The sequence below is a fragment of the Oryctolagus cuniculus genome, chromosome 11 (assembly GCF_964237555.1).
Source record: "Oryctolagus cuniculus chromosome 11, mOryCun1.1, whole genome shotgun sequence".
NCBI classification, from domain to species: Eukaryota; Metazoa; Chordata; class Mammalia; order Lagomorpha; family Leporidae; genus Oryctolagus; species Oryctolagus cuniculus.
In genome coordinates, this window is record NC_091442.1 from 97,993,609 (window position 1) to 98,020,406 (window position 26,798).

At 39.1% G+C, this 26,798-nt stretch overlaps 1 protein-coding gene across 3 annotated transcripts in view; it reads right to left on the reverse strand.

The window, feature by feature from the left end:
• NR2C1 (nuclear receptor subfamily 2 group C member 1) overlaps positions 1–26,798 on the reverse strand; it is a 54,474-nt gene that overhangs the window by 3,678 nt on the left and 23,998 nt on the right. For all 3 annotated transcript variants that reach the window (XM_008256896.4, XM_070052714.1, XM_002711206.5), the window contains 8 exons: positions 25,628–25,775; positions 25,451–25,541; positions 22,147–22,331; positions 20,541–20,706; positions 13,475–13,596; positions 6,662–6,801; positions 4,593–4,730; positions 1,883–1,988 (listed from right to left, as the gene is read on the reverse strand). In XM_008256896.4, coding sequence (XP_008255118.2) covers positions 1,883–1,988; positions 4,593–4,730; positions 6,662–6,801; positions 13,475–13,596; positions 20,541–20,706; positions 22,147–22,331; positions 25,451–25,541; positions 25,628–25,775 — 1,096 coding nt within the window. The remainder of the gene's footprint in view (positions 1–1,882; positions 1,989–4,592; positions 4,731–6,661; positions 6,802–13,474; positions 13,597–20,540; positions 20,707–22,146; positions 22,332–25,450; positions 25,542–25,627; positions 25,776–26,798) is intronic.

The following is a 26,798-nucleotide window of genomic DNA, read 5'->3' on the forward strand; positions in this document are numbered from 1 at the left end:
GAGATAAACCAAGGATGATTTTGTTGATGGAACTGGCTTATAAATCCACAATATTTAACATATATAGAAATTATTATATGTAAAATGTTTTTACTAGTTTTATGTACACGAACAGCACTGTTATATATACCTTACTACATAATAGACATGGTTCTAACACTTTACGGATCCTGATGTATTTATTTATTTTCAAAATTTATTTGAGAGGTAGAGTTACAGAGAAAGAGAGAGACGGATTTACTGGTTTACTCCCCAAATGGCCACAACAGCCAGAGATGAGCTGGTCTGAAGCCAGGAGCTTTCTCTGGGTCTCTCCTGTGGGTACAGCGGCCCAAGCACTTGGACCATCTTCCACTGCTTTCCCAGGCTATCAGCAAAGAGCTGGATCAGAAAGGGACAGCCAAGATTGGGCCCATATGGGATGCCAGCACTGCAGGTGGAGGCTTAGCCTACTATGCCACAGCACCAGCCTCCTGATGTATTTCTAATAATAACATTTTTAAAAAAGATTTATTTATTTGCAAGTCAGAATTATAGAGAGAAAACTTTCATCCATTGGTTTACTCCCCAGATGGCCACAATGGCCAGTGCTGGGGCCATGCTGATGCCAGGGCCAGGAGCTTCTTCCAAGTCTCCCAATGAGGGTAAGCAGGGGCTCAAGCACTTGGAGCATCTTCCACTTCCTTCCCCAGGAGATTAGCAGGGAGCTGGATCGGAAGTGGAGCAGCCAGGGGCACGAACCAGTGTCCATATGGTATGCCAGCACTGCAAGCGGTGGCCTTACCCACTACCCCACAACATGGGCTGCTTGGGCTGATGCAGTGGGTTAACGTTCTGGCCTGAAGTGCCAGCATCCCATATGGGCGCTGGTTCAAGACCCGGTTGCTCCATTTCTAATCTAGCTCTCTGCTATGGCCTGGGAAAGCAGTGAAGATGGCCCAAGTCCTTGGGCCCCTGCACCCACAAGGGAGACCAGGAAGAAGCTCCTGGCTTTAGATCAGCATAGCTCCGGCCGTTGCAGCCATCTGGGGAGTGAACCATCGAATGGAAGACCTCCCACTCTCTCTCTCTCTCTCTCTCTACCTCTCTTCTCTCTGTGTAACTCTTTCAAACAAATAAATAAATCTTTAAAAAAAGGGGGGGGGGCTACTCTAAATGTAAAACGTAGATTCTATTATTTTCTCCATTTGTGAGTAATAAAAAAGAATTTAAGTATCTCACTGAAGACCATGCAGCTACTAAGTGATAAAGTCAGGATTAAAATCCAGGTACTCTGGTTCTGGTAGCTATTGTTAAGCCACTCTGCATATTATCTCTTCAAAAACTGAGTGGCTTAGGGCCAGTGCAGTGCCAGCATCTCATATGGGTGTCAGTTTGAGTCCCCCTTCTGATCCACCTCCCTGCTAAGGTACCTGGGATAGCAACAGAAGACAGCTCAAATTCTTGGGCCCTGACTCCTGGCTTCAGCTTGGCCCAGCACTGGCTGTGGCGGCCATTTGGGGAATGAACTAGGGGATGGAAGATATTTTTATGTTCCCCCTCACCCCATCTCTTCTGAAACTCTGCCTTTCAATTAAATAAATCTTAAAAAAAAGTTTGGGCGCTAGAGTTGGGCTGAGTTCATGAGACTCTATCATATATTGCGTGACCCTGAGCAAGTTACTGAACCTCTTGTGCTAAGTGAGCCCTTACACAAATGTGAGAACTGCATGAAATACTGCATATAAAGTGCTATGGCAACACGGCACTGCTTCTAATAGCCTTAGCTACTTCAAGGGTTGAGGTTGCCTAAACCTTTAATTACTTAAGAGTAATTAAATAATGAAATAAGAGACTAACTGAAGATTTAAATGAATTGTAACAGTATTTAACTTCTAGGTACCTGTAGGTGTCATCTGGATAGGTTTTGGTTATATAATCTTGGAATTCCACATAAGCCTTTTCCTGAAATTTCTCAATTTGCTCCATGTTTTCTAGGCCTGGATGATCTGAAACATTAAAGAACACATTATGACCCTAGTTCTGAATGCCCATTTAAGAAGGCACAGAGAGGGGAGACAGAAAGCATGGAAAGAACAGCTCTTATAAAAGAAGCCCATCATAATAATGTGTAGCTCTTTTGCTCCACAAATATTTACTGGCCCATGTACTATATAACAAACACTGAGATTATCTTACCACACACACATATTCTAACACTCAGTAAAAAAGTAAAACCACTGAGTGTTACCAAAAGTTTTCTGTTCTAAAAGTGATGGACAGGATTCTCATCATTTTGCTTTTAACAGGAGCAAATAACTTAAATGAATCATCTTATAAAAGGCATTTAAAATTTATTTATTTATTAATTTGAGAGCGGGAGACGGATATACAGAGAGGAGGTAAGAGAATCTTATCTGCTGGTTCACTCTTCAAATCCTTATAACCAGGCTGGTAGGGCCAAAGCTGGGAGCCAGGAATAAAAACCAGGTCTCCCAGGTGAGTGACAGGAACCCAACTACTTGTGTCACTACGGTCTCTCAGAGTCTGCCTTAACAGGAAGTTAGAGTCAGAAACCAGAAGTTGGTATTGAACGCAGGTACTGTGACGTGTGGGATGCTAGGCTGGAATGCAAAGTGCCCACCCCAAGGCATTTTTAATATGAAAAATATTTACAGATGATATACTATCCCGTATTTTTATAAGGGAAAAAGTGCGATTATTGTTAGGTTAAAAGGTATTGATGAAATTATGAAACCATGACTATCATCTCTATCAGAAAAATAACAGAAATATAAAATAAAAAGCATTTCAATGCTCAAATATTTCCAAAAATAGAAATATTAAAATAATTTCATAAAATTCTGCCTAATTTAAGACATGTTGAAAGAGATGAAGTTCTGCTGGACAAAAATAAAAAAGTAACAAATTACTGAAAATAAATTACTATGTTCTTTCTGTTTTCAGAAAGAAACTAAGGAAAATGGAGGTGAGAAATAGATTTTTATGAAAATGAAAGTGGCTAAGATCCCATTTGGGATGCTGGCACCCCCTAGTGGTGAGCATCACACAAGGGCCAGCTCCTCTGCTGCTGATCCAGTTCCTGTGAATGCACCTCCTGGGAAGCAGCAGGTGGTGGCTCAGGTAGCTGGGTCCCTGCCACCGCTGCTGGAGGCCCAGATTGAGTTCCAGGCTCCTGGCTTCAGTCTGGTGTAGCCTTGGATGTTGTGGGCATTTGGGGAGTAAACCAGTATGGATGGAAGATCTCCCCATCTCTCTGCCTTTCAAGTAAAATTAAAATTTAAAAAAGAAATAATGTTATTAACTTATAAGAAACAGCAGAAGAGGTGCCGGTGCTATGGCATAGTAGGCTAAGCCTCTGCCTCTGCCCCACTACGCCACTTCTGATTCAGCTCTCTGCTGATGGCCCAAGCTCGTGGACCCCTTCATCCATGTGGGAGACCAGGAAGAAGCTCCTGGCTCCTGGCTTTGGATTGACCTAGCTCTGGCAGTTGCGGCCATCTGGTAAGTAACCAGTGGACGGAGGACCTCTCTCTGTCTCTCTTTTTCTCTGTCTGTAATTGTACTTCTCGAATAAAGAAATATTAAAAAAAAAAAAAAAAAGAGAGAGAAGAAATAGCTTTAATTATCTTCTTAGTATCACTGAGGGGAAAGTAGGTTTCCTCAAAATGTATATTGTGATGACAGGAAAGGAAATATATATCAAAATGAAAAACACAAGACCTAAGTATCAATTCCTCCAATTGAGAAATTAATCAGAGAGCTTACTGTCATTTCATCATCTGTGAAAACTAGAAACTGGTAGGAAAATAAGTTGGCCAGTTTTCTATGTTAGTGGCTCTAACATGGTATCTGGGAATTGAACTCATTAACAGAGAAATATTCATCTCTTATTGTGCCCTTAAATAATGCTTAAGAAAATAGGGCCAAGATTGTAAATGTTGATGTGACAACATAAGGCCTATGATGTCATCTCAATGATTCTGGACTTTCCTTAAGATTCACCAATTTAAGTTACACAATTTAATGGTTTTTAGACTATTCTTGTCACTCCAACAGAAAGCTTCTATCCATTAACAATCACTCCTCATTTTCCTGTCCTTATCCCTGAGTTACCACTGATCTACTTTATTCAAGTGTCTACAGGTTTGCCTATTCCGCATATTGCATATAAATGGGATCAAACAATGCATGTTCCTTTGTGATTGGCTTCTTTCACTAAATATATTTCAATATTCAACCATGTTACAGCATGCATCAGAATTTCAATCCTTTTTCTATTTATATTGCATTTTGTTTATCCATTCATCTGCTGATAGATACCTAAGTTATTTCCATTTTTGGCTATTATGAATAATGTCACAAACAGCCATGTGCACATTTTTGTACAGATATGCATTTTCATTTCTTTTGCAGTCACAGCAGTTTGAAGTGCTGGGTCATACACTAAGTCCACATTTAATATTATAAAGAAACACCAAGCTATCTTCCAAGGCTACTGCACCATTTCACATCCCATAAGCACTGTAGGAGGGTTCTAACTTCTCCATATCCCCCAACACTGCATTTTACACAAGTAAATGTGTCTGTACCTGGACTGAAGAGCACTATTGCCTTTAGGTAGGCATACTCATATCCATCAATGCAGAGTTTAACCATGCTGTTACAAAACTCCTGTAGTTTGAAGATATGTTCCATCAATAATTTTCTCCTTTCTGTTGACATTTTATCTTTAATGAAAAAATAAAGAAATGATTCTAATTTTCATCGAAGATGTATCACTATTTTCATCCAATATAATTCTTCTTCGTTAATTTCCAACTTCAAATGTAACCAACATATAAATGTTTAAAATTCAGAATCTCTACAATTATAGATAAGCTTACTATTCAACTTCAAATACTGTTCATTCAAGAAAAACAAATTGCTGGTATAGAAACTCCTAAATTTAACATTTCCTTACAAAATACACCTCTGAGAAGATAAAAAGATACCATCTGAAGAACTGGCCAAAGCACAGTAGACACAAATTTTGGTAACAGAACTTTACTGATGCTTATATTGGTTGGGAAAAAAAACTGGGCAAAAAAATTTAAATTTCAAAAATTTACTAGCACTACTATAATAAAAAAATTTAGCCCAAAAAAACAAAAACTCTGCCAAGAACCAAAGAAAACTTGAGCAAAATAAATGTGGGGCTGGCACTGTGGCACAGTGGGTAAAGCCGCCACCTGCAGTGCCAGCATTCCACACGGGCACTGGTTGGAGTCCCAGGTGCTCCATTTCTGATCCAGCTCTCTGCTATGGCCTGGGAAAGTAGAAGATGGCCCAAGTCCTTGGGCCCCTGCAACCATGTGGGAAACTTCTGGCTCTTGGCTTTGGATTGGTGCAGCTCCGGCCGTTGCAGCCATCTGGGGTGTGATCCAGCAGATGAAAGACCTCTCTCTATCTTTCTCTCTCTGCAACTCTGCCTTTCAAATAAAACAAATCTTAAGAACAAAAACAAAAACAAACGTACAATGCGTATTCTAATTTCCTGTGTCAGCATCTGTATAAAAGACATCTGCTAGTGATTAGTCAACCATAGCTTTTCCTGCAGATAGGCTACATATATAATACAACACAAGTATATGAGAAATGAATCAGGACTAGGAGCCTAGAAATAAGATAGGAATGTGGTGCTGCCTTTTAACTGTTCTTAATGAAATTTTAAGGTGATTCCTCTGTTCTTAAACATGAGGATGCAGATGATTTAAAAATAATGTAAAACATTGAGAAACAGAAAATGCTAAGGAACTAAATAGTAATCCCCAATTTGTATGTTATCTCTGAACTGAAAAGGCAGCACCCTCTTAGGCACAAGCCACCCTAAGGTTAAGCATTTATAAATCAGTGATTGCCTCTGTCCTCAAATGACTGACAGTTGTAATCACCTTGGCATCTATAAAAGGAAAAAGAGAATAAGGATTGTTCCATGACTCTTTGGTACTACTTAGGTAAGAGAATACTTCCTGATCAATTAACAGAAAACCAGCCTATCCTGGGATTCAAGCAGTTTAAAAACTTTCAGAAGGACACATTAAATATTTAGCAGTTCTACATCAGCTAACCCTGGATTCTTTGGTACCTGTAACTAGGTGCAAAACTCCAAGGCCTGGTGAGAAACAGCCTGTGCTATTTTGGTTTGGATGTGGTCTGTCCCCATCAAAACCCATGCTGAAATCTGGTTATGAACGTAGCAGCACTGCATGCTGGGGTTTTTAAGAGGGATTAATGTCTTTTTTGCCAGACTGGATTAGTTCTGGGTTGTTATAAAAGCGAGTTTGGCTTCACTGGCTCTCTCTTGCCATGTGTGCATTCTTCTGCACATGGCAGCTTGCTTTTCCACTTTTCTGTCATGCCAGCCCTCACCAAAAGCTGAACACACGTCAGTGACATGCTCCTGGGTCTCCAGAAGTGTAAGCCAAAATAAACCTTTCTTTATAAATTACCCAGTGTCAGGTACTCTGTAACAGCAACAGAAAACAAAGACAGTCTGGCAGACTTAAAAAGGGTTCTTGTATTTTATGTGATCAAGATATCTAACTTCAGATACAACATTTCATAAAACTGATACCTCTTCCTATTTCCTGGAAAAGATAATATTTAAGGTGCCTTTTACCTTGCTGAAGGCTATTGTGAAGACAATTGACAAACGTGGCTAATATAGTTGCCACATTCATTACTTGCCAGCACTGGGCAAGACCAAGCGTAAAGAGTTCATTCCAATAAGCTTTCACCAGTGATATGCTGTTTTCTTGCCTATTAAAGACAAAAAGTAAAATTCAGATACTATTAAAATAAATTCCATCAACTTTATAATTGATCCATGTATGTAAAAAATATTACTGAACTAAAACTCAGAAAGATTAGTTGGGCAAGGACTTGATCAGTTTAGTGTTGTATACCGCTGATGAGAACTCACAATGAATGCTTATGAATTTAAATATTAAGTAGCTCTTTATCAATCACCCAGTTTATAAGAGCAATGGCAAGTCATCTTGTTTTTTTTTTAAGATTGATTTATTTATTTGAAAGTTAGAGTTACAGAGAGGCAGAGGCAGAGGCAGAGGCAGAGAGAGAGATAGAGAGAGAGAGAGGTCTTCCATCTGCTGGTTCATTCCCCAAATGGCCACAACAGCTGAGCTAGGCCAATCCAAATCCAGGAGCCAGGAGCCCCCTACAGGTCTCCCACACGTGCAGGGACACAAGGACGTGGGCCATCCTCCACTGTCATCCCAGGCCATAGCAGAGAGCTGGATCATAAGCAGAGCAGCCGGGACTCCAACTGGCGCCCATATGGGATGCTGGCATTGCAGGTGGTGGCTCCACCTGTTACACCACAGTGCTGGCCCCAGCAATTCATATTTCAAACTTAAAAAAGTTGGGACCTTAATCTCATATTTCATGGAAAGCTTTTCTTTAAAAAAAGTAAGAAAGCAGAAGGATGTATTTAAAAGCCTTTTTCCAAACTTTCTTTTGCTTTGAATAAGTATGTTTTTCTCTTTGAAAAAAGGGCAATTTGAATTTCATGGGAGAGACCATCACTGTAGCATAGCAGGTTAAGCCTCCACCTGCACAGCATCCTGTATGGGGACCAGTTTTGAGACCTGGTTGCTCCACTTCCAATACAGCTCCCTGCTAACTAACACACCTGGGAAAGCAGAGAAAATTGGCCCAAGTGTTTGGGCCCCTACAGCCACGTGGGCCACCCAAAAGAAGTTCCAGACTCCTGGCTTCAGCCTGGCCCAGGAGCCATTTGGGGAGTAAACCAGCAAATAAATGAAAAATAAATTTTTAAAAAAACATATATACTTAAATGATTCATTTTCTAAGTATGTTTCAAATGAGACATTACTATTTCCAATGAGATATCCAGGATTTTACAATGAGTAATAAGAGATAAGAAAAGTAGAAAGTACCTTCCTGAACTTTTAAAACTTTTATCTATTTGCAGGGCAGAGAAACAGTTCTCTGTTCCAGTGGTTCACTCCCCAAATGCCCTCAAATGAGGCTGGGCCAGGCCAAAGCCAGAAGCTGGTAACTCAATGCAGGTTTCCCAAGTGGGTGGCAGGAGCTCAATTACTTGAGCCAACATTGCTGCTTCCCAGGGCCCACATTAGTAGGAAGCTGGAGTCAGGCATCAAACCTAAGACTACAACGTTGTTGAGACATGGACCTTCTACAAGTAAGCTAAAGGCCTGCTCCACCTATCCTGAATTTTCTAAGAAATCTCAACGTAGGAGTAGAAAAAGTATTAGAATATGAATCACAGTATCAGGGTTTTAAATACACTTATCTATTTTTTTAAAAGCTTTTTTTTAATTTATTTGAAAGAGTTACAGAGAGAGGCTGAGACAGAGAGGTCTTCCATCCGCTGGTTCACTCCCCAGATGGCTGCCAACGGCCAGAGCTGTGCTGATCCAAAGCCAGGAGCTCCCACATGGCGTGCAGGGGCCCAAGGACTTGCACTGTCCTCCACTGCTATCCCAGGCCATAGCAGAGAGCTGGATGGGAAGAGGAGCAGCCAGGACTAGAACTGGCGCCCATATGGGATGCTGGCACCTCAGGTGGAGGATTAACTTTAACCTGCTGCGCCACAGTGCCAGCCCCCACTTATCTATTTGGAACTAGGAAAGAAGCTTCCTGGGTTTTAGGCTGCTTAACAATATAAAATGCAGAGAAACTATGTGTTTGGTATCTTCCTTAGACTTATTAAAGTGGTAACACAAAGTATATGCCAGGCACTACAGAAGCAGCTATTTGCAAGATGGAAAAATTGATGGAAAGTTGTGGGCGTCCATACCCTCTGTGTAGATCCACTGTGTCCCCCGATTTGTGTGGAGTTTCCTCTGCAGTTTTCTCCCTAACTTTTCCCTGAGACTGCACTTTCTCCACTTTTTTTAAACTATATTCTCCAAGACTAGAGCAGTCAGCTCCCTCCCTGCTCCACCATCTTGGAAGCTCACTCTTAAATGTTTTTAAAGGTTAATTCAATTAGTGAAGATAAATAGCAAGTCCCCTTTAAAAATAAGTTTCCTAGAAAAATGACCATATACTATCTACTTTGTAGTATACACTGGGCTAGATAGACTTATATTTATTATCCGACCTAAGTGGAATAGCTCATAAGCAAATGTTCTGCTCCTAGCCTACACAAGTAAAAGCTAAGCTCCATTTAAGTAATTTAATCCCAAAACACAGCTGTTGTTCAAATAAGATGTGACTGCTGAACTCATGCTGGATTCTGAACCCCAAAGTCAGTGCTGTTGGTACTAAGAGTGTGGATACTTAACCCAATTATGGTATCTAGAAGATAAGTCTAATGGAAGGGACTTATATCACTTGGGATATATGTCCTTGGAAGCTAGTTTTGTTTTGTTTTGTTTTGTTTTTTTCCCAACAGGCATAGTGGTCAGTGAGAGAGAGAGAGACAGAGAGAAAGGTCTTCCTTTTGCCGTTGGTCCACCCTCCAATGGCCGCCGTGGATGGTGCGCTGCAGCCGGCGCACCGCGCTGATCTGATGGCAGGAGCCAGGTGCTTCTCCTGGTCTCCCATGGGGTGCAGGGCCCAAGCACTTGGGCCATCCTCCACTGCACTCCATGGCCACAGCAGAGAGCTGGCCTGGAAGAGGGGCAACCGGGACAGAATCCGGTGTGCCGGCGCCGCAAGGTGGAGGATTAGCCTAGTGAGCTGCAGCGCCAGCCGGAAGCTGGTTCTTATTAACAGGGTTGGTTATAAAAGCCCGAGTCGGACCTAGCCACTCCCTCTGCTTTCTGGTTCACCTGTCTTCTACTGACAGTCCCCTGCGGCCACCCTCCGGCATCACCAGATGACCAAACCAAGAGGGCTCACCTGGGAATGTCCAAACCTGCGAGCAGGAGTAAAACTCCTTCCTTTTTAAGTAGCTTGTATTAGATATTTCATTTAGTAATGAAAAGCTGACACAAAAGCCAGCAGGTGAAAATTTCAACCCAGATGTTCAAAAATCTATGCTCTTTTATATAGCACTACATAAATTAGCAAGTAATGGGGCTGGCACTGTGGTGCAGTGGCTTAATGCCCTGGCCTGCAGTGCCGGCATACCATATGGGCACTGGTTCAAGTCCTGGCTGCTCCACTTCCCATCCAACTCTCTGCTATGGCCTGGGAAAGCAGTGGAAGATGGCCCAAGTCCTTGGGCCCTTGCAACTGCCTGGGAGACCCAGAAGAAGCTCCTGGCTCCTGGCTTTGGATAGGCACAGCTCTGGCCGTTGCAGCCAACTGGGAAGTGAATCATTGGATGGAAGAACTCTCTCTCTCTCTCTCTCTCTCTCTCTCTGCCTCTCCTTTCTCTGACTTTCAAATAAAAAAACTAAAAAAAAAATTAGCAAATAAAATGCTAAAATCCATTTCTCAGTAGTGACTCCTTACTTAAGGCCAATATTTTGGGATGATAAAGGGCATGGTTGCTATCTATATTTTCCTGTCGAGAAAACAAAACAAATGACTATTATAGTTATATAGTACTACTTTTTTTTTTTTTTTTTTTTTTTTGACAGGCAGAGTAGACAGTGAGAGAGCGAGATAGAGAGAAAGGTCTCCCTTTGCCGTTGGTTCACCCTCCAATGGCCGCCACGGCTGGCGCGCCGCGGCCAGCGCATTGCACTGATCCGATGGCAGGAGCCAGGTGCTTCTCCTGGTCCCCCATGGGGTGCAGGGCCCAAGTACTTGGGCCATCCTCCACTGCACTCCTTGGCCACAGCAGAGAGCTGGCCTGGAAGAGGGGCAACCGGGACAGAATCTGGCGCCCCGACTGGGACTAGAACCTGGTGTGCCGGTGCCGCAAGGTGGAGGATTAGGCTAGTAAGCGGAGGCGCAGGCCTAGTACTACCTTTTTTCAAAACATCTTCCCTTTGAGAAGCAAAAGGAGCCATGTAGAGAAATGCAATTAAGGTTATCTGTCAGGCACCCAGAAATCAAAGAAAGGGTTCATTACAATAACAAAAAGCATTAAGTTGCAAAAAAAAAAAAAGCATTAGGTTGCATAACAGTAAATAATCAACTTCATTTAAACTTTTCACTATCTGCTGTGCTCCATTTTATGTATATATAATATAAAAATTACACAATTCAGGGTTTTTACTAGTTTCTTGGTAAAAGAATATGACTTCACACACCTTGGGGATAAACTAGCCATTTGGCATCTATATACATAAACCCAAGGCATCATTCTTTCCCCAATAGCAGTTTGAACTGAAGGCATGATCCTTAGGGAAAAACGGAAAAACAATCAGTGATCGAGCCAAAAATCCATAAAATTATAGCAAACATTACATTGTTTCAGTGGTGCTTTAAAAAATATGTACCTTTAATAGAAAGCTGCTTAAACTATTCAATAAAATCTCCTCTGGTAAATGGTGGTGCTTGGAACTTCAGATCATATTTTAATAATCTAGATACAGAGGGATTGCTGCCATAGTTACTCTAGGCAAATCATGCCAAGTACTTCTAGTACCCCTCCAATTAAATCTATTACTGTGTAGAAACCTACGTTACTCAGGAAGATCTTAAAACAGCTGAATTCTGTTAAGTCTTGATAGTACAAGTCTTAAACACAAAGTGAACACTCATAAAATATAGCAGCCCTGGGCACAGCGGCTTAAGCTGCCACTTGCAACACCAATTCCATATAAGAGCACCAATTCAAGTCCTGGCTGCTCCTCTTCCAATCCAACTCCCTGATAATGTGCCTGGAAAGGCAGTGGAAGATGGAGCATCAGCCTGACCCAGTCCCAACTGTTGCATCCATTTGGGGAGTGAACCAGTGGAAGGGAGATCTTGCTCTGTCTCTCCCTCGCTCTGCAACTCTGCCTTTCTAATAAAATAAACTCTTAAAAAGAAAATACAGATGCCCTAATAAAATATAAATTAGCTCTCATGCATTTTATTAAGTCAACACACAAATAAGACCTATATATTACATAGATTTGGTAAGAAATGAGTTTACATAGCAGTTAATGGCCCTGACTGCTATACCAATAGCTTTTCTAACTACAGAAAATTTCAATAATGATGCTATGAATAATTTAAGGAGTTCAAATCATTCCCCAAAACGTTCTTATAAAATTGATAGTCTACTAAGAAAAATATTATTAGGATACTTTTCTGGTATAAGTATACCAGTTACAAGCTTCACAAACTACACTAAATGCTTTAAAATTAATAAATTTCTAATATATAAATTTATATTGCATTTTTAATTTTCCTAAAAATAAGACAAAAACTTTTGAAAGCTGAATGCTACTTTGAGAGAAAGGGTTAATAAACATTTTAAAGGTTAGCCATATAAACTAGGCTTTTAGTCTAATTGTATTATCAAAGTATGATCAAGTGCATGATATAACTAACACTTATTATTAACCAGATTACAGTACTGAATACACCTTTATTCAGTTCTCTGTATGTCTTTTACAGTTCTGATTCAGATGCTTATTTCTTAGCTATATTCAGAGAGTATTCGCTAAGAGGTGGGCAGTTATTCCCATTTAGCAAATGAGAAAAGAGATGTGTAAGACAGTGCGTCATTTACAAGTCATTATTAGTGAATAGAGTTCTGTGAGTAGAACATCAATTTCCTGGGGCAGGCATTTGGCACAGCAGTTAACATGCCGCTTAGAACAACTACACCCCATTATCTATGTCTGGGTTTGAATCCAGGCTCCCCTCCTGATTTCAGCTTCCTGTTAATGTGCACCTTTTGAAACAGCAGGTAATGGCTCAAGTGCTTTGGTCCCTGCCACCTAAGTGGGAGACCTGAACTTAATGCCTAGCTCCTCATTTCAGTCAACGGATCCTGGCTGTTGTGGGCATCTGGGGAATGAACCAGTGTGAGATCTCTCTCTCTCTCTGCCTTTCACATAAATAAATAAAAACATTCTGATTATAAGCTTAACTCTTTCCACTGTTTCATACCTTTTGGTACCAATTACTTGAAAACTATGTACAAATTTAAGTTTGGGTTTTCTGTGGTAAACCATTTTCCATTTTATCTGATTACTTCAATATAGAATACAGATGTGCGCTTTAGCACAGTGAGACTAAATTTCTGGATCACTGCAGTGGTACTCTGGCAACAACCTACAACCTCTTTACCAATCAGAAGATTGCAAGTGCTACTGCAAATGCTAGCCATGAACTAGCAACTCCACTTCTGATGTTCTATCCAAATGAAACTTAGTCAAACTATGAAATATGGATACTCTTCTATATAGAATATAGAGAAAATACTAGATGGCTGCCATGATTGTCATATAAATGATACAATTTAAAGTTACAATATTATATCATTTTCCTTTAATGCAAATCTTCCCCAAATAAAAGTTCATGCATAATGTATAATGTACATTTGTGCTGCAAAAATCACATTTTTATTCAAGGACTTCAAAACACTCACCCTAGAGCCTGGAAAGATGGAATTGAAAGTGCCCAGTGCATTGACAAGAACAGCAGTCTGGAGGCAGATTCCCCAATGTAGTGCACATTCAGGTACTCAGGCATAGGAGAAGGCATGGTGAGCTGGTATGAACAGGGATTTGGGTAAATTATCTTAACAGTGAAGTTCTAAATTATAATTCATTTGAAAAAGGTGAATGTAAACATAACCCATCAAATATGAATCTAACATATACACACAAAAAAAGACTAGTCGTGAAATAATCCAAGTCAACAGGGGTTAAAATAAGTGAAGTCATAGTTTCTAACAAATCAATATTCAGAAAAGCAGATCAACCATGATGTTTTAAAGTTACTTCCTGTTTTAGCCTAGTAATATTTCTATTTCCTTCCTCCATTAACAGCAGTGTACAAATTCAGTTTATGGAGCAATCACATATGATAACTGTTCCTTTCATTTAGGCTAAGAAATTAACAAATTCAAACGTTAACAGGGCTAGGAAAGTGATGAGTGACGTGCTAGTGCCAACCAGGGAGAGAATGTTCTCAGACAAAGGGCACAGCACAAAGAAAACATATGAGAATTTGAGCTCAGCATTACAGGTCTTTCCATTTTCCAAAGAGCAGGGTCTGTGTGTAATCTCTGTATTAAAAAAATAAAAATTGGTATGGTATTTTTAAAAATATTCTACAGGTAAAACAAAATGTGTCTGTGGACTTTCTGCTTTCAGGCTGTCAGTATGTATCACTGATATTAGATAGCTATTTTAAATGTTTGACCACTGCTAAAAATAAATATAAATATCCATCATCAAAACTTTGGAAAGCAAATCTGAAAATCTTGTTAAAGAGAACTTTTTCACTGCTACATACATTAAATGTAATATCATTATGAAATTTTTCTACTTTGAAATTATTAAAATAATCTAGAATATCAATCTAAGAACAGGGCTGGCGCCGCGGCTCAGTAGGCTAATCCTCCGCCTTGCGGCGCTGGCACACCAGGTTCTAGTCCCGGTTGGGGCGCCGGATTCTGTCCCGGTTGCCCCTCTTCCAGGCCAGCTCTCTGCTGTGGCTAGGGAGTACAGTGGAGGATGGCCCAAGTGCTTGGGCCCTGCACCCCATGGGAGACCAGGAGAAGTACCTGGCTCCTGCCATCGGATCAGCGCGGTGCGCCGGCCGTAGCGCGCCAGCCGTGGCGCGCCAGCCGTGGCGGCCATTGGAGGGTGAACCAACGGCAAAAGGAAGACCTTTCTCTGTCTCTCTCTCTCTGTCCACTCTGCCTGTCAAAAAAAAAAAAAAAAATCTAGAGAACAAAAGAAAATAAGCATTCACACCCTACTGAGGCTAAGTCAACAGCTGGGCAATTTGGCTGCCATTATCAAAAGTTTTAAATTAAGTATCCTATGACCTAATAAAGCCACTTATAAATCTATTCTAGAAAATTACTTGCACACAGAAAAGCATGTATAAGGAGGTCTACTGTAATTCTAACAACGAAATTAAAAGTTGGTAGTAATCCAATCCCAATCTTCCATCACCAGGGAAAACAATAATCCACACTACAGTAATACCTTGTAGGCAATAAAATTAATAAGATAAATTGAGATGTAATAGCACAGAAAAAATATTTCAGACATGTACGTGGAAAATTCTGCAATAGCATGAATAATCCAATATATGCTTAAGAGAATGTGTGTATATGCATACACACACATACAAATGACAGAAGGAAATAAACCACACAGTTAACAGTGGCTGCCTCTAGGAGTGGGGGACATGTGAATGTACCTGCAGGTATTTTTCTGGGAAAATGAAATCTAGCTTTCATCAGACTCTTAAAGATGTCTACAGTTTCACAGAGATCAAAAGGTTTTCATCAAATTATATAAAAGTTCTCCAGAAATGTTAGATGAAAATGTAAAAAAGTAAATCTGCCTTTGTTCAATATTAGCCACAAATGATTTACTGGCCAAATACTAAAACAGTACAGCAATTAACAGTTGACATTCAATAGATGAGAAAAACTTCTTATGTTGAAGAGTGTTTTAAAAACATTTACTGGAGCAATAAATTCAATTCAATTCCTTAGCAGAATCGTAAGCTATCAACTATTAAACATCTTAATATAAGCTATCATGATGAAACTTTCTATGAATGAGTATATTAAAAAAAACTGGGAACTATCATACCTTTTCAGAAGTGCCCAAGGTGAGTAGGGAAAAAAAGCCTGAAAAATTAGGGGAATTACCAAAAATTACTAGTTTTAGGGGGTGAAGGCTAAGTAAGACGAAAAAACAACAAATATCCCTTGTCAAATGTTTTAAATTGCCTCTAAATCAAATATTTGTAATACGGTCTTCATTCGATATCTTCCACAGATTGGTTCTAGGATCCTGTGTGGATACCAAAATCTGCATGCTCAAGTCTCTTATACAAAATGGTATACTATTTGCATACAACCTGCACACACTCTCCCATATACTTTGATCTCTAGGTTATTTACAACACCTAGTACAATACAAATGCTATATTAACAGTACTACACTGTTTTGGGAAATAATGACAAGAAAAAAAAAGTCTGTACATGTACAGTACAGATAGGATTTTTTTTCCCTATTTTTGATCCATGTTTGGTTGAAATTGCAGATGCAAACTCTTGGATGTAGAATACTCAGGTACAGAGGGCCAACTTTTAAGTAAAAAGTGGATATAATAGCTTTGGTCTACTCAACAGTAGTGGCAACTAGAACCTTTCTACTGCTTTAGTTATAAACTAAAGTAACTCAGATAAAATATTACTGTTTTATTATATTACAAGGACATCTCATAATTTATTTACACACCTAAAATGCCTCCAGTGTTATCAGTCACAAAGCTAATGATGGTTGAAGAAACAATAATAATCTATTCAACAAGTCTTTTAGACTCAAAAGAAAGATTTTCTTCTACATAGAGAAGGTCAGTTTCTACTACAAAGATGTAAAGAATTCCTCAAAATGCCTGTGGATATTTAAATTTATAAATTGAAATAGATATATTTTTCAAATTAAAAAATATGAGGGTACTTAAAAAAGGATTCAAAAATAGAATTAAAAAGATGCTTATTTTGGTGCAAAATTTTGAAATCCATGCATCATTTTTCATTGTATATATTTTCTGTGAACTTCCTGACGATTCCTTAAATGCATGGATTTCAAGAGTATTTTGCACAAAATAAACTTTTTCAGTCAATTTTCCACAAACTTAAAAAATTTGAAAGTCAAGGGGAGAGACAGGTGTTTCTTCCATTCACTAGTTCATTCCCCACATGCCTGTAATAGCCCAGCTGTAGGATGGGAGGAACCCAGGAGCCCAGAACTTCATTCAGGTCTCTTGTTTGGTGGCAGGGACTCAACTACTTGAGGCATCACTGCTGCCTCACAGAGTCTACATTAGCAGGAGACTGGAATCTAGTGTGGTGTTGGAACTTAACCCATAAACTTCAAAATGGGTGTCCCAAGGGCCTTCTTAATAGTTAGGCCTAACACTTGTCTCAATATTCCACAAACTTAGGGGCCGGCGTTGTGGCATAGTTGGTTAAGCTGCTGCCTCCAATATGCAGGTATCCCATATGGATGCTGGTTTAATTCCTGGCTGCTCCACTTCTGATCCAGCTCCCTGTTAATGGCATGGGAAAAGCAGAGGAAGATGGCCTAAGTATTTGGGCCTTTGCCGCCCTGGCCATTGCAGTCATCTGGGGAATGAATCAGTGAATGGAAGAAGATCTCTCTCTCCTTCTCTCTCCCTCTCTCTATAACTCTACCTTTCAATAAATAAATAAATAAATAAATAAATAAATAAATAAAAACCCTACACTTAACCAACCGGTTTTCAAAGTTCTTACTCGCCATTCCAAGTACCTTTCTAGCAGAGTTTCTATATTAAATCTGGCAACAGTCTGCATGATAGAGCTTTTTAAAAATAATTTGACTTGTGTTAGATCTAGATTACACTTTCAACTTTTCATTATTCTCTTCTTATGACCAAAATTTTTATGATCATTCTTATGGATAATTCATTAACCATTTATGTACTCAGACGTCTCTGTGAAACACCACGTGCTGCTGTCTCAGTAGAGGAATAAGGTGAAAATAGAATGAGTTTTTAAAAAGGAAATGGGATGTGTGGGAAATGACAGGCAGTTTTTATCAGAAGGTGGAGGGCTCTAAAAGGTCACATTATAAAGACTGAACTTAATCCCACATGGGTCATGGAATGGATTGAAGGATTTTAAATAGTAGAGTGACATAATTAGATTATTTTTATTTATTTATTTGTTTTATTTTATTTTTTTGACAGGCAGAGTGGACAGTGAGAGAGAGAGAGAGAGACAGAGAGAAAGGTCTTCCTTTTACTGTTGGTTCACCCTCCAATGGCCGCTGCAGCTGGCGCACCGCGCTGATCCAAAGCTGGGAGCCAGGTGCTTCTCCTGGTCTCCCAAGCGGGTGCAGGGCCCAAACACTTGGGCCATCCTCCACTGCACTCAAGGGCCACAGCAGAGAGCTGGACTGGAAGAGGGGCAACCGGGACAGAATCCGGTGCCCCAACCAGGACTAGAACCCAGTGTGCTGGCACCACAAGGTGGAGGATCAGCCTAATGAGCCGGCGCCGGCCAGATTATTTTTTAACAAATATGTTGGTATTAGTGCAAAGGATAAGATGAAGAAAAGATATACTGTAAAAATTTAAGAAAGTTTAAAGGGCCTGAAATACGGCATGGAAATGAAGAGGAAGGGAGAAATGTAAGCAAGATTGCTAGGATTCACTTACTAAATGGAGCGGAGAAATGAGTAAGGACAATGACAACGACTCCCCAGTTGCAAGGCTGACTTAAAGAAATGTGATTCTGATCTTGCTATAATAAATGTAAGAGAGGAATGGCTTGGGAAATCACTTTATATCTGTCTTTACTTATTTCTAAAATGAGAATACCATAAACCACAACTATTCTTATAAGAACATTCTAAGAATCAAGTGAGATAAGGTATATGAAATCATGCAAAAATCTATAAAGTTTAATGAAAATGTTAAATATTACAATGTCCTAGAGTCTTCAGAATCAAACTTCAAGTTTCTCTATTAGATTATTTCTCCTTACCACCCTAATTGCTTTGACTAAGTCGATGAAAATCTTTTTCTTCACCTACATGAAAATAAAATTTCTAGCTTCCTCAAAAGAATATGGTGAGATTAAAATTTAAAAATGCATTACAAAATATGCTACTAACTACACTGTACATAAAATGTAACAGGGGAACGAACAAGATGGTATTTAGCTCAGCAATTAAGATATCTGAGAGTAATCTATTTACAGATATCAAGTCTTGAAACTCATAACCAGGAGAGCTCAGTTAAGAGAACTAACCATGAAATTACCAGATTCTAGGAATAAAGCAGGGAAATCACTAAAACGTAGAACTCTTGACTTCACCAGGCTATAAACATAATCAAAGGAAAAAAGGAGCCATCCTTTTAAAGTAATACACTTCACAATGCTGACTGTGAGGACACCCAGAGTCCAGGAGATAAATGGAATGGAAAAATTAACCAATCCCCAAAAGAAAACAGCTTTAATATTTCTAATTCATCTGTCCAAAATCTATCTTTATCTCAAGGAATCATAAATTTTGAGGACCAACATAAACAATAAAAAAGGTAAACCACCTCTACATTCTAAAGAAATGCTCTTTTTCCTTGAAGTCAGTCCTCTCCCCACATTCTGTCTCATTTCATCCTTCCTCCCACTTAATACAAAGGCATGAAATAAAACTAAGAAAAGAATGGCTTTTATTGACAGTAAGAAAGCACAACAGGAAAAAGTTTTGCCTCTCTCTACCCTTGTCTATAGATTCCACTATAATTTTTAAGGATGACAAGGATTATTCTCATTACCTTTTCTCATAACACATCTGCACAATGCAGATAAGACATTTAAGATTTCTCTATCTTTAGTAAAACTGTACATGAAAATTGGTTTCACTAATAGATTTTAACTGACTATATGAAATCATCGTATTTATGATTGTTATTTAAGTCACTGAGTTTTCTTTGTGACTATTTCTACTAAGTCAACTTAACAAATACAAATATTACCATACAGAGTTTTGACCAATTTTACATTCACTTTGTTTTCCATTTTTTCTACAGGTAATACACATATTTATTTAATAATGGTGCATATTCTAAGAAATCCATGGGGATTTATAATCTACAGTAAAAAATATGAGCAGTGACTCTTAGGTATCCCCTAACTACTATGTATTATACAGTTAAATCTTTTATGCATATTCAGTCACTTTGTTTATTTTTTGCTAATAGTATCCACAGATACAGAGCAAAGTCACAGAATGGTTAAAATGGAGGGAACAAACAATGGGGTCTGAATGTAAGGTCCAATAATGACCACATCTGTAAAACTAAGAAAATATGATTTGAATGACAAATAAGATATCAGGAGGTGCTTTTTAGTCCTCAATACCTATTGTTTATAGTATTATACACATATTGTTCCACCCTAAATGAACATATTTAGGGGAACAAAGTAAACGTCAAATGTACTTCCCCAAAATGTTTAAAAATGAAAAACGTATTAAGTAATTTATACCTTCTTATAATAATGTTGAAAGCTAGCTAATTAGGTTGATACACAACAAATGGACTTGTTTGCAGTTACTACAGTAAAAGCAAAATATTTGGGACTTACTGATTTACATTGAAGAAGTAGTAACTAGGCATTGATCAAAAGCAATGCATTCAACATATCATGAATGCTGATTCTTAAACCAAAAAACAATCCTTAGATATTTATAGATTTAAATCCAATCACTGCTATCAACACTGGCTTATCAACAGGGGTGCTTTATTGAGACATTATTTCATAACCAGATGTGTATGCTTGAACTGCTGTTCTGAAGTTTTATCAGGAGTATTTCTAACTTGAAAAGCACAACAATCATACTCTGACTTTTGAAAGGAAGATCAAATCAGACAATAACACAATATAAAAATTTAAAAAATAGAAATACCCTGAAAGCTACATGTGAATCGCTGAGAAGTGGCCCTTCTTTTTCGATGTAATTTATGCTTGAGTCTCCAGCTAGTACATGCATGCTTCCTTCCATGCCCTCTACTGAGTTCTGACAAGCTGTGTTCTCTCCAGGATTCAATGCTTTTGCAAGAGTATCAAATGCCCTACAATGAGACATAAGAAGCTGTGAGCTTGGCCAATCTCTGTAAGATGAAAACTCCACAGAAAATTCTGGAATTAAGATTCAAGCCAAAAAACTTGTTTACAAACAGAATGCTGGTGAACCACTGAGCACTCTATTTCAGTGGCACCTATGACTCCCCAAAGACTACAAATTAAACTTTAGATGTATATTATAAGATACTGTATTATTATATTAATGTATGACCAGAGAATTAAGATCTCTTTTAAAAATCACAGATAATTAAGGAGATTAAAAAAAATCCTAATAGTCTGATATGAAAGTGTGCTATTAAAGCAGTACATTTAATATATGAACCCATTTATTTGACATATGTAAATTCTTTAGAAGGAATAGAGGTAAAAACTTTTGGTGACTCTACCATATTGCACACAATACAAAGATGTGTCTTAATTTTATTTAAAAATTCAGAGAATATTTTCAAGCTTGTAGTTACTAGTTAAATCCAAAGTGTAAGAATTTGAGATTAATTATTAGCAAATAATTATTCAAAATAGCTCCCTATAAGAGAAGTAGTTGAGACTGTGTGTGTGTATGTGAGAGAGTGAGTGAGAGAGAGACAGAGAGAGAGAGAATGTATACTTCCATCCACTGGTTCATTTCCCAAACATCTGCAATGGCCCTGGGCCAGGGGTCTGCAACACAAATCCAAATCTCACACATGGGAGCAACTCAATTAACTAAGCCATCACCAGGGCCTCGCAGGGTCAGCATTAGCAGAAAGCTGGGGATAGGTGGTACAGCCAGGTATGGAATCCAGGCATTCCAACATAGGACACAGTAGCTTAACCAGCAGGATAAATGCATACCCTCATAATTTTCAATGATCTTCCTTTAGAGTTCCTGGAGATATCAAGTTCAATAAAGGACTTGGCATGCAGTTTATTTCATGTTTTAAATGAGAAAAAGAGTGTGGGAAAATCTAAAGAAACTTAATTTCTATAGCCAAAGTATTAACACTGATAAAATGAAAAGCAGAATTCTATATTTTTCTCAAGTGTAACTAAAACCTATAGTTAATTCAACTTTGTCTTTTACATTTATTTTTATGACTACAAACTGGGGATTGTGATCAACCTAACAATTAAGCAACACAAATATTTCACTTTACACACACAGAAGGTAAAACATGATAACCAAATATTTGAATTGTCAGGCCGAAGTTATTAAATTTACAGGAAAAAAATTCCTAAATTTTAGACTTCATTTCTAATCATATAATATTCAATTATTGCTCTTGCTATTTAGAATGTTACCTGCTAGACATTTTCAGTTAAAACTTATAATTTACATTTTCTATGTCTAATAGAAATACTTGTTTTTTGAAATTTCTGTAAATAGTATCTAACATAAAATACTAATAAATAAATACTAAAAGACACAAGATAAAAACAGGCCTTACCTTGAAACATCACCATTGGTTTGCATTTCTTGATGAAATTCGCACAAAGAGGAATCACCATTACTTAAGCTTTCCATCACAGACATATCACTACTATTTTGAGAAAGATCTTTAGTTTTTCCAAGATTTGCTAATGATGTGACTACACTAGCCAATGTACTTAGGTCTCCCTGGCAGGATTCAGCCTTTAGGAAAAAAAAAAAAGCATTAGAAGTCTGAAAATCAATGTATTTTAAAATCTGAAATTACCAACTAAAAGTTTATTATGAAATGCCACAAAAAAGGTATATCATGATAAACAAAGTCAAGAAAGTAAAATCAAAGAGCTTTGAGCTTTTAGAAAAAAATTTTAAAAAAAGTTTAAAAACAGTACATACTTTTCTTCAGAAATATTTATTAAACAGCTTAAGACAAAAGCTGCAATCAATGGCTAATTTATTCATGTCATTGTCATTTCCTCTATAAAAAGGATTTAAAATTTGTTTTAATATGAAAGGCAAAGATTCCCCCAATCTTCTGGTTCACCTTCTGCATGGCCCCATGTAGCTGGGGTTAGGCCAGTTGAAAGCCTGGGGTAGGAATTCAATCTAGGTCTCCTACATAGGTGGCAGGTACCCAAGAGATGCACTACACCGGCTGATTCCCAGAGCATGTATTAGCAGGAAACTGGAATCAAGAGTAGAAGCAGCCGGCACACCGGGTTCTAGTCCCGGTCGTGATGCCGGATTCTGTTCCGGTTGCCCCTCTTCCAGGCCAGCTCTCTGCTGTGGCCAGGGAGTGCAGTGGAGGATGGCCCAAGTGCTTGGGCCCTGCACCCCATGGGAGACCAGGAAAAGTACCTGCCATCGGATCAGCGCAGTGCGCCGGCTGCAGTGCACCGGCCACGGTGGCCATTGGAGGGTGAACCAACGGCAAAAGGAAGACCTTTCTCTCTGTCTCTCTCTCTCACTGTCCACTCTGCCTGTCAAAAAATAAATAAATAAATAAAAAGAGTAGAAGCAGGACTCGAATCCAGGCACTTATATATGGGATGCAGGTGCTACAAGTAGCATCTTAAGTGCCATGCCAAAAGCCCACCCTTATAAAATGATATTAAATGGCAGCACGCTGGCCGCAGTGACCATCTGGGAGGTGAACCAACAGAAGGAAGACCTTTCTCTCTGTCTAACTCTGCCTGTCCAAAAAAAAAAAAAAAAAAGATACTAAGTGAGATAATCCCTCAGGTTCATTCTGGTATTAAAATTTGATGATTCAGTTATAATAATTTCTAATACTCATTATACAAACTATAAACTTTTATAGAATACAAAGAATACTAGTGAAAAGAAGAAAAAAAGGCAAATTAATGAACAGACTTCCTAAGATGCCAGCTTTTATCTGGCATTGTGTTAAACACAAAAAATAAAAAGAAATTAATGTTTCCCATTTTTCTCTTTATGTTTTTTCTTACTGCTGTTGAAAAAAATCTCTTTATATCATTAAGCTGTTGGTCTTTTGTTACACATTGTATATTTTCCTGATTGTCTTCATTTTTCACATCTGTTAATAACATACACAAGCCTCCACCTGCAATGCTGGCATCCCATATAGGCAAGAACCAGAAGCTCCACTTCCAATCCAGCTCCCTGCTAATCCATCTGGGAAAGCAGTGGGAGATGGGCCGCTATAGGAGATCTGGCGTTGGCCTGGTCCAGCCCTGTCTGTTCTAGCCGTTTGGAGAATTAATCAGCAATACTTTGCTTTCTGGTTGCTTTTAAGTGTAAAATAATATTTTGTTGCAGACCATTCTTCCTCTGCTCTCACACCAAAAGCATTACAAAAGACCTTTGTAATCTTCAAATGTTTAAGGATTCCTCCCCATCAGCAAGCAGTCTATTCTGCAGCAGGTATCAGCTGAGTATCCTCCGACTCAATTCAATTCTGACACTATCTACCTGGAGATTACATCAGATCCAACAGGTTGAGGGCTCATTCCAAGAATGTTCCCACTGCTTCGGTTACTAATCAAGGCCCAGGTAGCTTTACATGTGCTTCTGACCATTTGCTTGTAAGACTGGGTAACTACAACCCCCTCCTTGGGTTTAATTTGCTTGAGTGGCTCACAGAGCTCAGGGAGACTTGTTTACTGACTTATGAAAGGATACTACAAAGGATACAGATGAAGAGGTGCATCCATAGGATGCTGATGTGAGGAAGGAGTGCAGTGCTCCCATGCCCAATCTGGACATATCACCCTATGGGACCTGCATGTTTGGCTACCTGGAAGCTCTCTGAACCCTGCTATTTTGGGGTTTTTACTGAGACTTCAGTACACACTGCATGTTCATGTGCTTTCGCATTCTTTATTCACATAGTTGAGACAAGACTCCTCTTCAATGAGGACAGACAGGACTCAGGGAGTTTCTTGGGCCTGCTTGGTGAGGAACTTACGAACCAAGAACCACAGTCAATGGGATCAGCATTATGGTATGCCATGTGAAGCTGCTGTCTGCGATGCCAGGATTCCATACATGCGACAGTTTGAGTCCCAGCTGCTCCACTTCTGATCCAGCTCCCGGTTAACAGCCTGGGAAAAGCAATAAAGATGGCCCAAGTGCCTGGTCCCTGCCACCCAATGGGAAACCTGGATAAAGCTCCTGGCTTCAACCTGGCCCAGCCCTGGCTGTTGCAGCATCTGGGAAGTGAATCAGTGGATGTAAAATCTCTATTTCTTAAAAAAAAAAAAAAAAAATTTTTTTTTAATTATTTATTTGAATATCAGAGTTACACAGAGAGGAGAGGCAGAGAGAGAGGTCTTCCATCCGATGGTTCACTCCCCATTTGGCCACAACAGCCAGAGCTGTGCTGATCCGAAGCCAGGAGCCAGGAGCTTCTTCTCAGTCTCCCACAGGGGTACAGGGGCCCAAGGACCTGGGCCATCTTCTACTGCTTTCCCAGGCCATAGCAGAGAGCTGGATTGGACGTGGAAAAGCTGGGACTTGAACCAGCGCCCATATGGGATGCCGGCGCTTCAGGCCAAGGCATTAACCCACTGCGCCACAGCGCTGGCCCCTCTAATTCTATGAAAAAAATAAAAAAGAAAGAAACCTAGAGGAATCCTAAAGTTTATTGCTTTCTTGTTGAAGCTACAATTGTTCTAGTAGAATGAACTTTATCACGTAGTTAATTTGTTTTTTAAAAAAGCAACTTATAGCAGGAACATTCAAGGCCAAATCAACTGAACAAAGTGATGGATGAGATAAAAAAAAAAGAAAGAAACAAAGCGTTAAGAATAGCTTTAAATCAAACTAAACACTAAACATACCTTGTCTGGTGTCATTAGTACAGCTGACTCAGTTTTTATTCCAGGCTGATGGATATTCACAAACATTCCTGAATCCAACAGTCCTGTTGACCTATAACAAATAAGTACAAATTTTAGTCTGACTTTCACTGGAAAGAAAAACAGCCCATCAGCTACTTAATGTTTGCTTTACTACACCTTGCAGCTTCACTGTCTGTTACAAAAGTTGGAGTTGCCGCCAATGGGCTTCGAAGGTCTTTTCGAATGTAGATTTTTTCTGTAGAAGCGGCACAGTTGGAAGATTTTTCTCGTGACACTTCGATGGGTTTTCTTTCACATTGAACGGCTACAAAAATGTTAAATAATTATATCATAACACAGAATTTATAGGCAATTAGAAATGTAAGCCTTAAGTCAGCAATGCTGCTAATGGAGGATACAGTTACCACAGTGAACTCTGAAGAGAACTACCAACATTTAGAAATCATATGCAAGTTCAACAAAGTTATTTCACATTAACAAAACTGGCCAATTGCATCTCTAAGTCTCTTTCCTCTCCCTGCTTTTCCAGCTTCTGTGGTAAAAATTACAGGAGATTCTTTAAAAATTTTTCTACGATTTGTTTTGAAGGGAGAGGGAGAAGACAAGGAAGAGGGACACAGAACATGCATGCGTCCTTCCAAATGCTGGTTCATTCCCCAGATGCCTGCAAAGGCTGGCTGGGGCTGGGCCAGGCAGAAGCAGGCGCCAGGAACTCAATCTAGGCCGCCAATGTGGGTGGCAGGAAACTAAGCACTTGAACCATCATTTGCTGCCTCCCAGGATACACATTACCAAGAAGCTGAAGATGGAAGTGGAGTTGAAACTTGAACGCATGGACTGCAACATAAGATGCAAGCATCCCACAGACATCTAAACTGCTGCACCAAACACCCAACCAAGAGGAACTCACTGTTGAGAAGAAGAGTCCCCTTACTTATCTATGTGAGCATTTTACAAAGTGAAATGAAACTTAATCAGCTGAAAATAACACAAAAAGGCTTAAGATGGAATTTTTAAGCTTAGGTTTTTAGAAGACATTTGGCCTTTATTTATAAAATATTAGTATATTTAATGTTTGTAGGAGTTTTATTTAGGAGATTGGGCAGTATAGTTGTTAAATGTACATTTTCTAAACGAACAAGAAACTGCCAGGATCCAAAGTCAAGTTCTGCCACTTACCTAGCTGTATGACCTTGGGCAATTTTCTCAAACATAAAATAGAAAAGTACTACAGAGAAGTACTGTGAGAATAAATTAATACATATGCTAAGTACATGTTTGGCTATTGTTTTTGTCTTATTAATCATTTTTTAATGGTTTAATATAA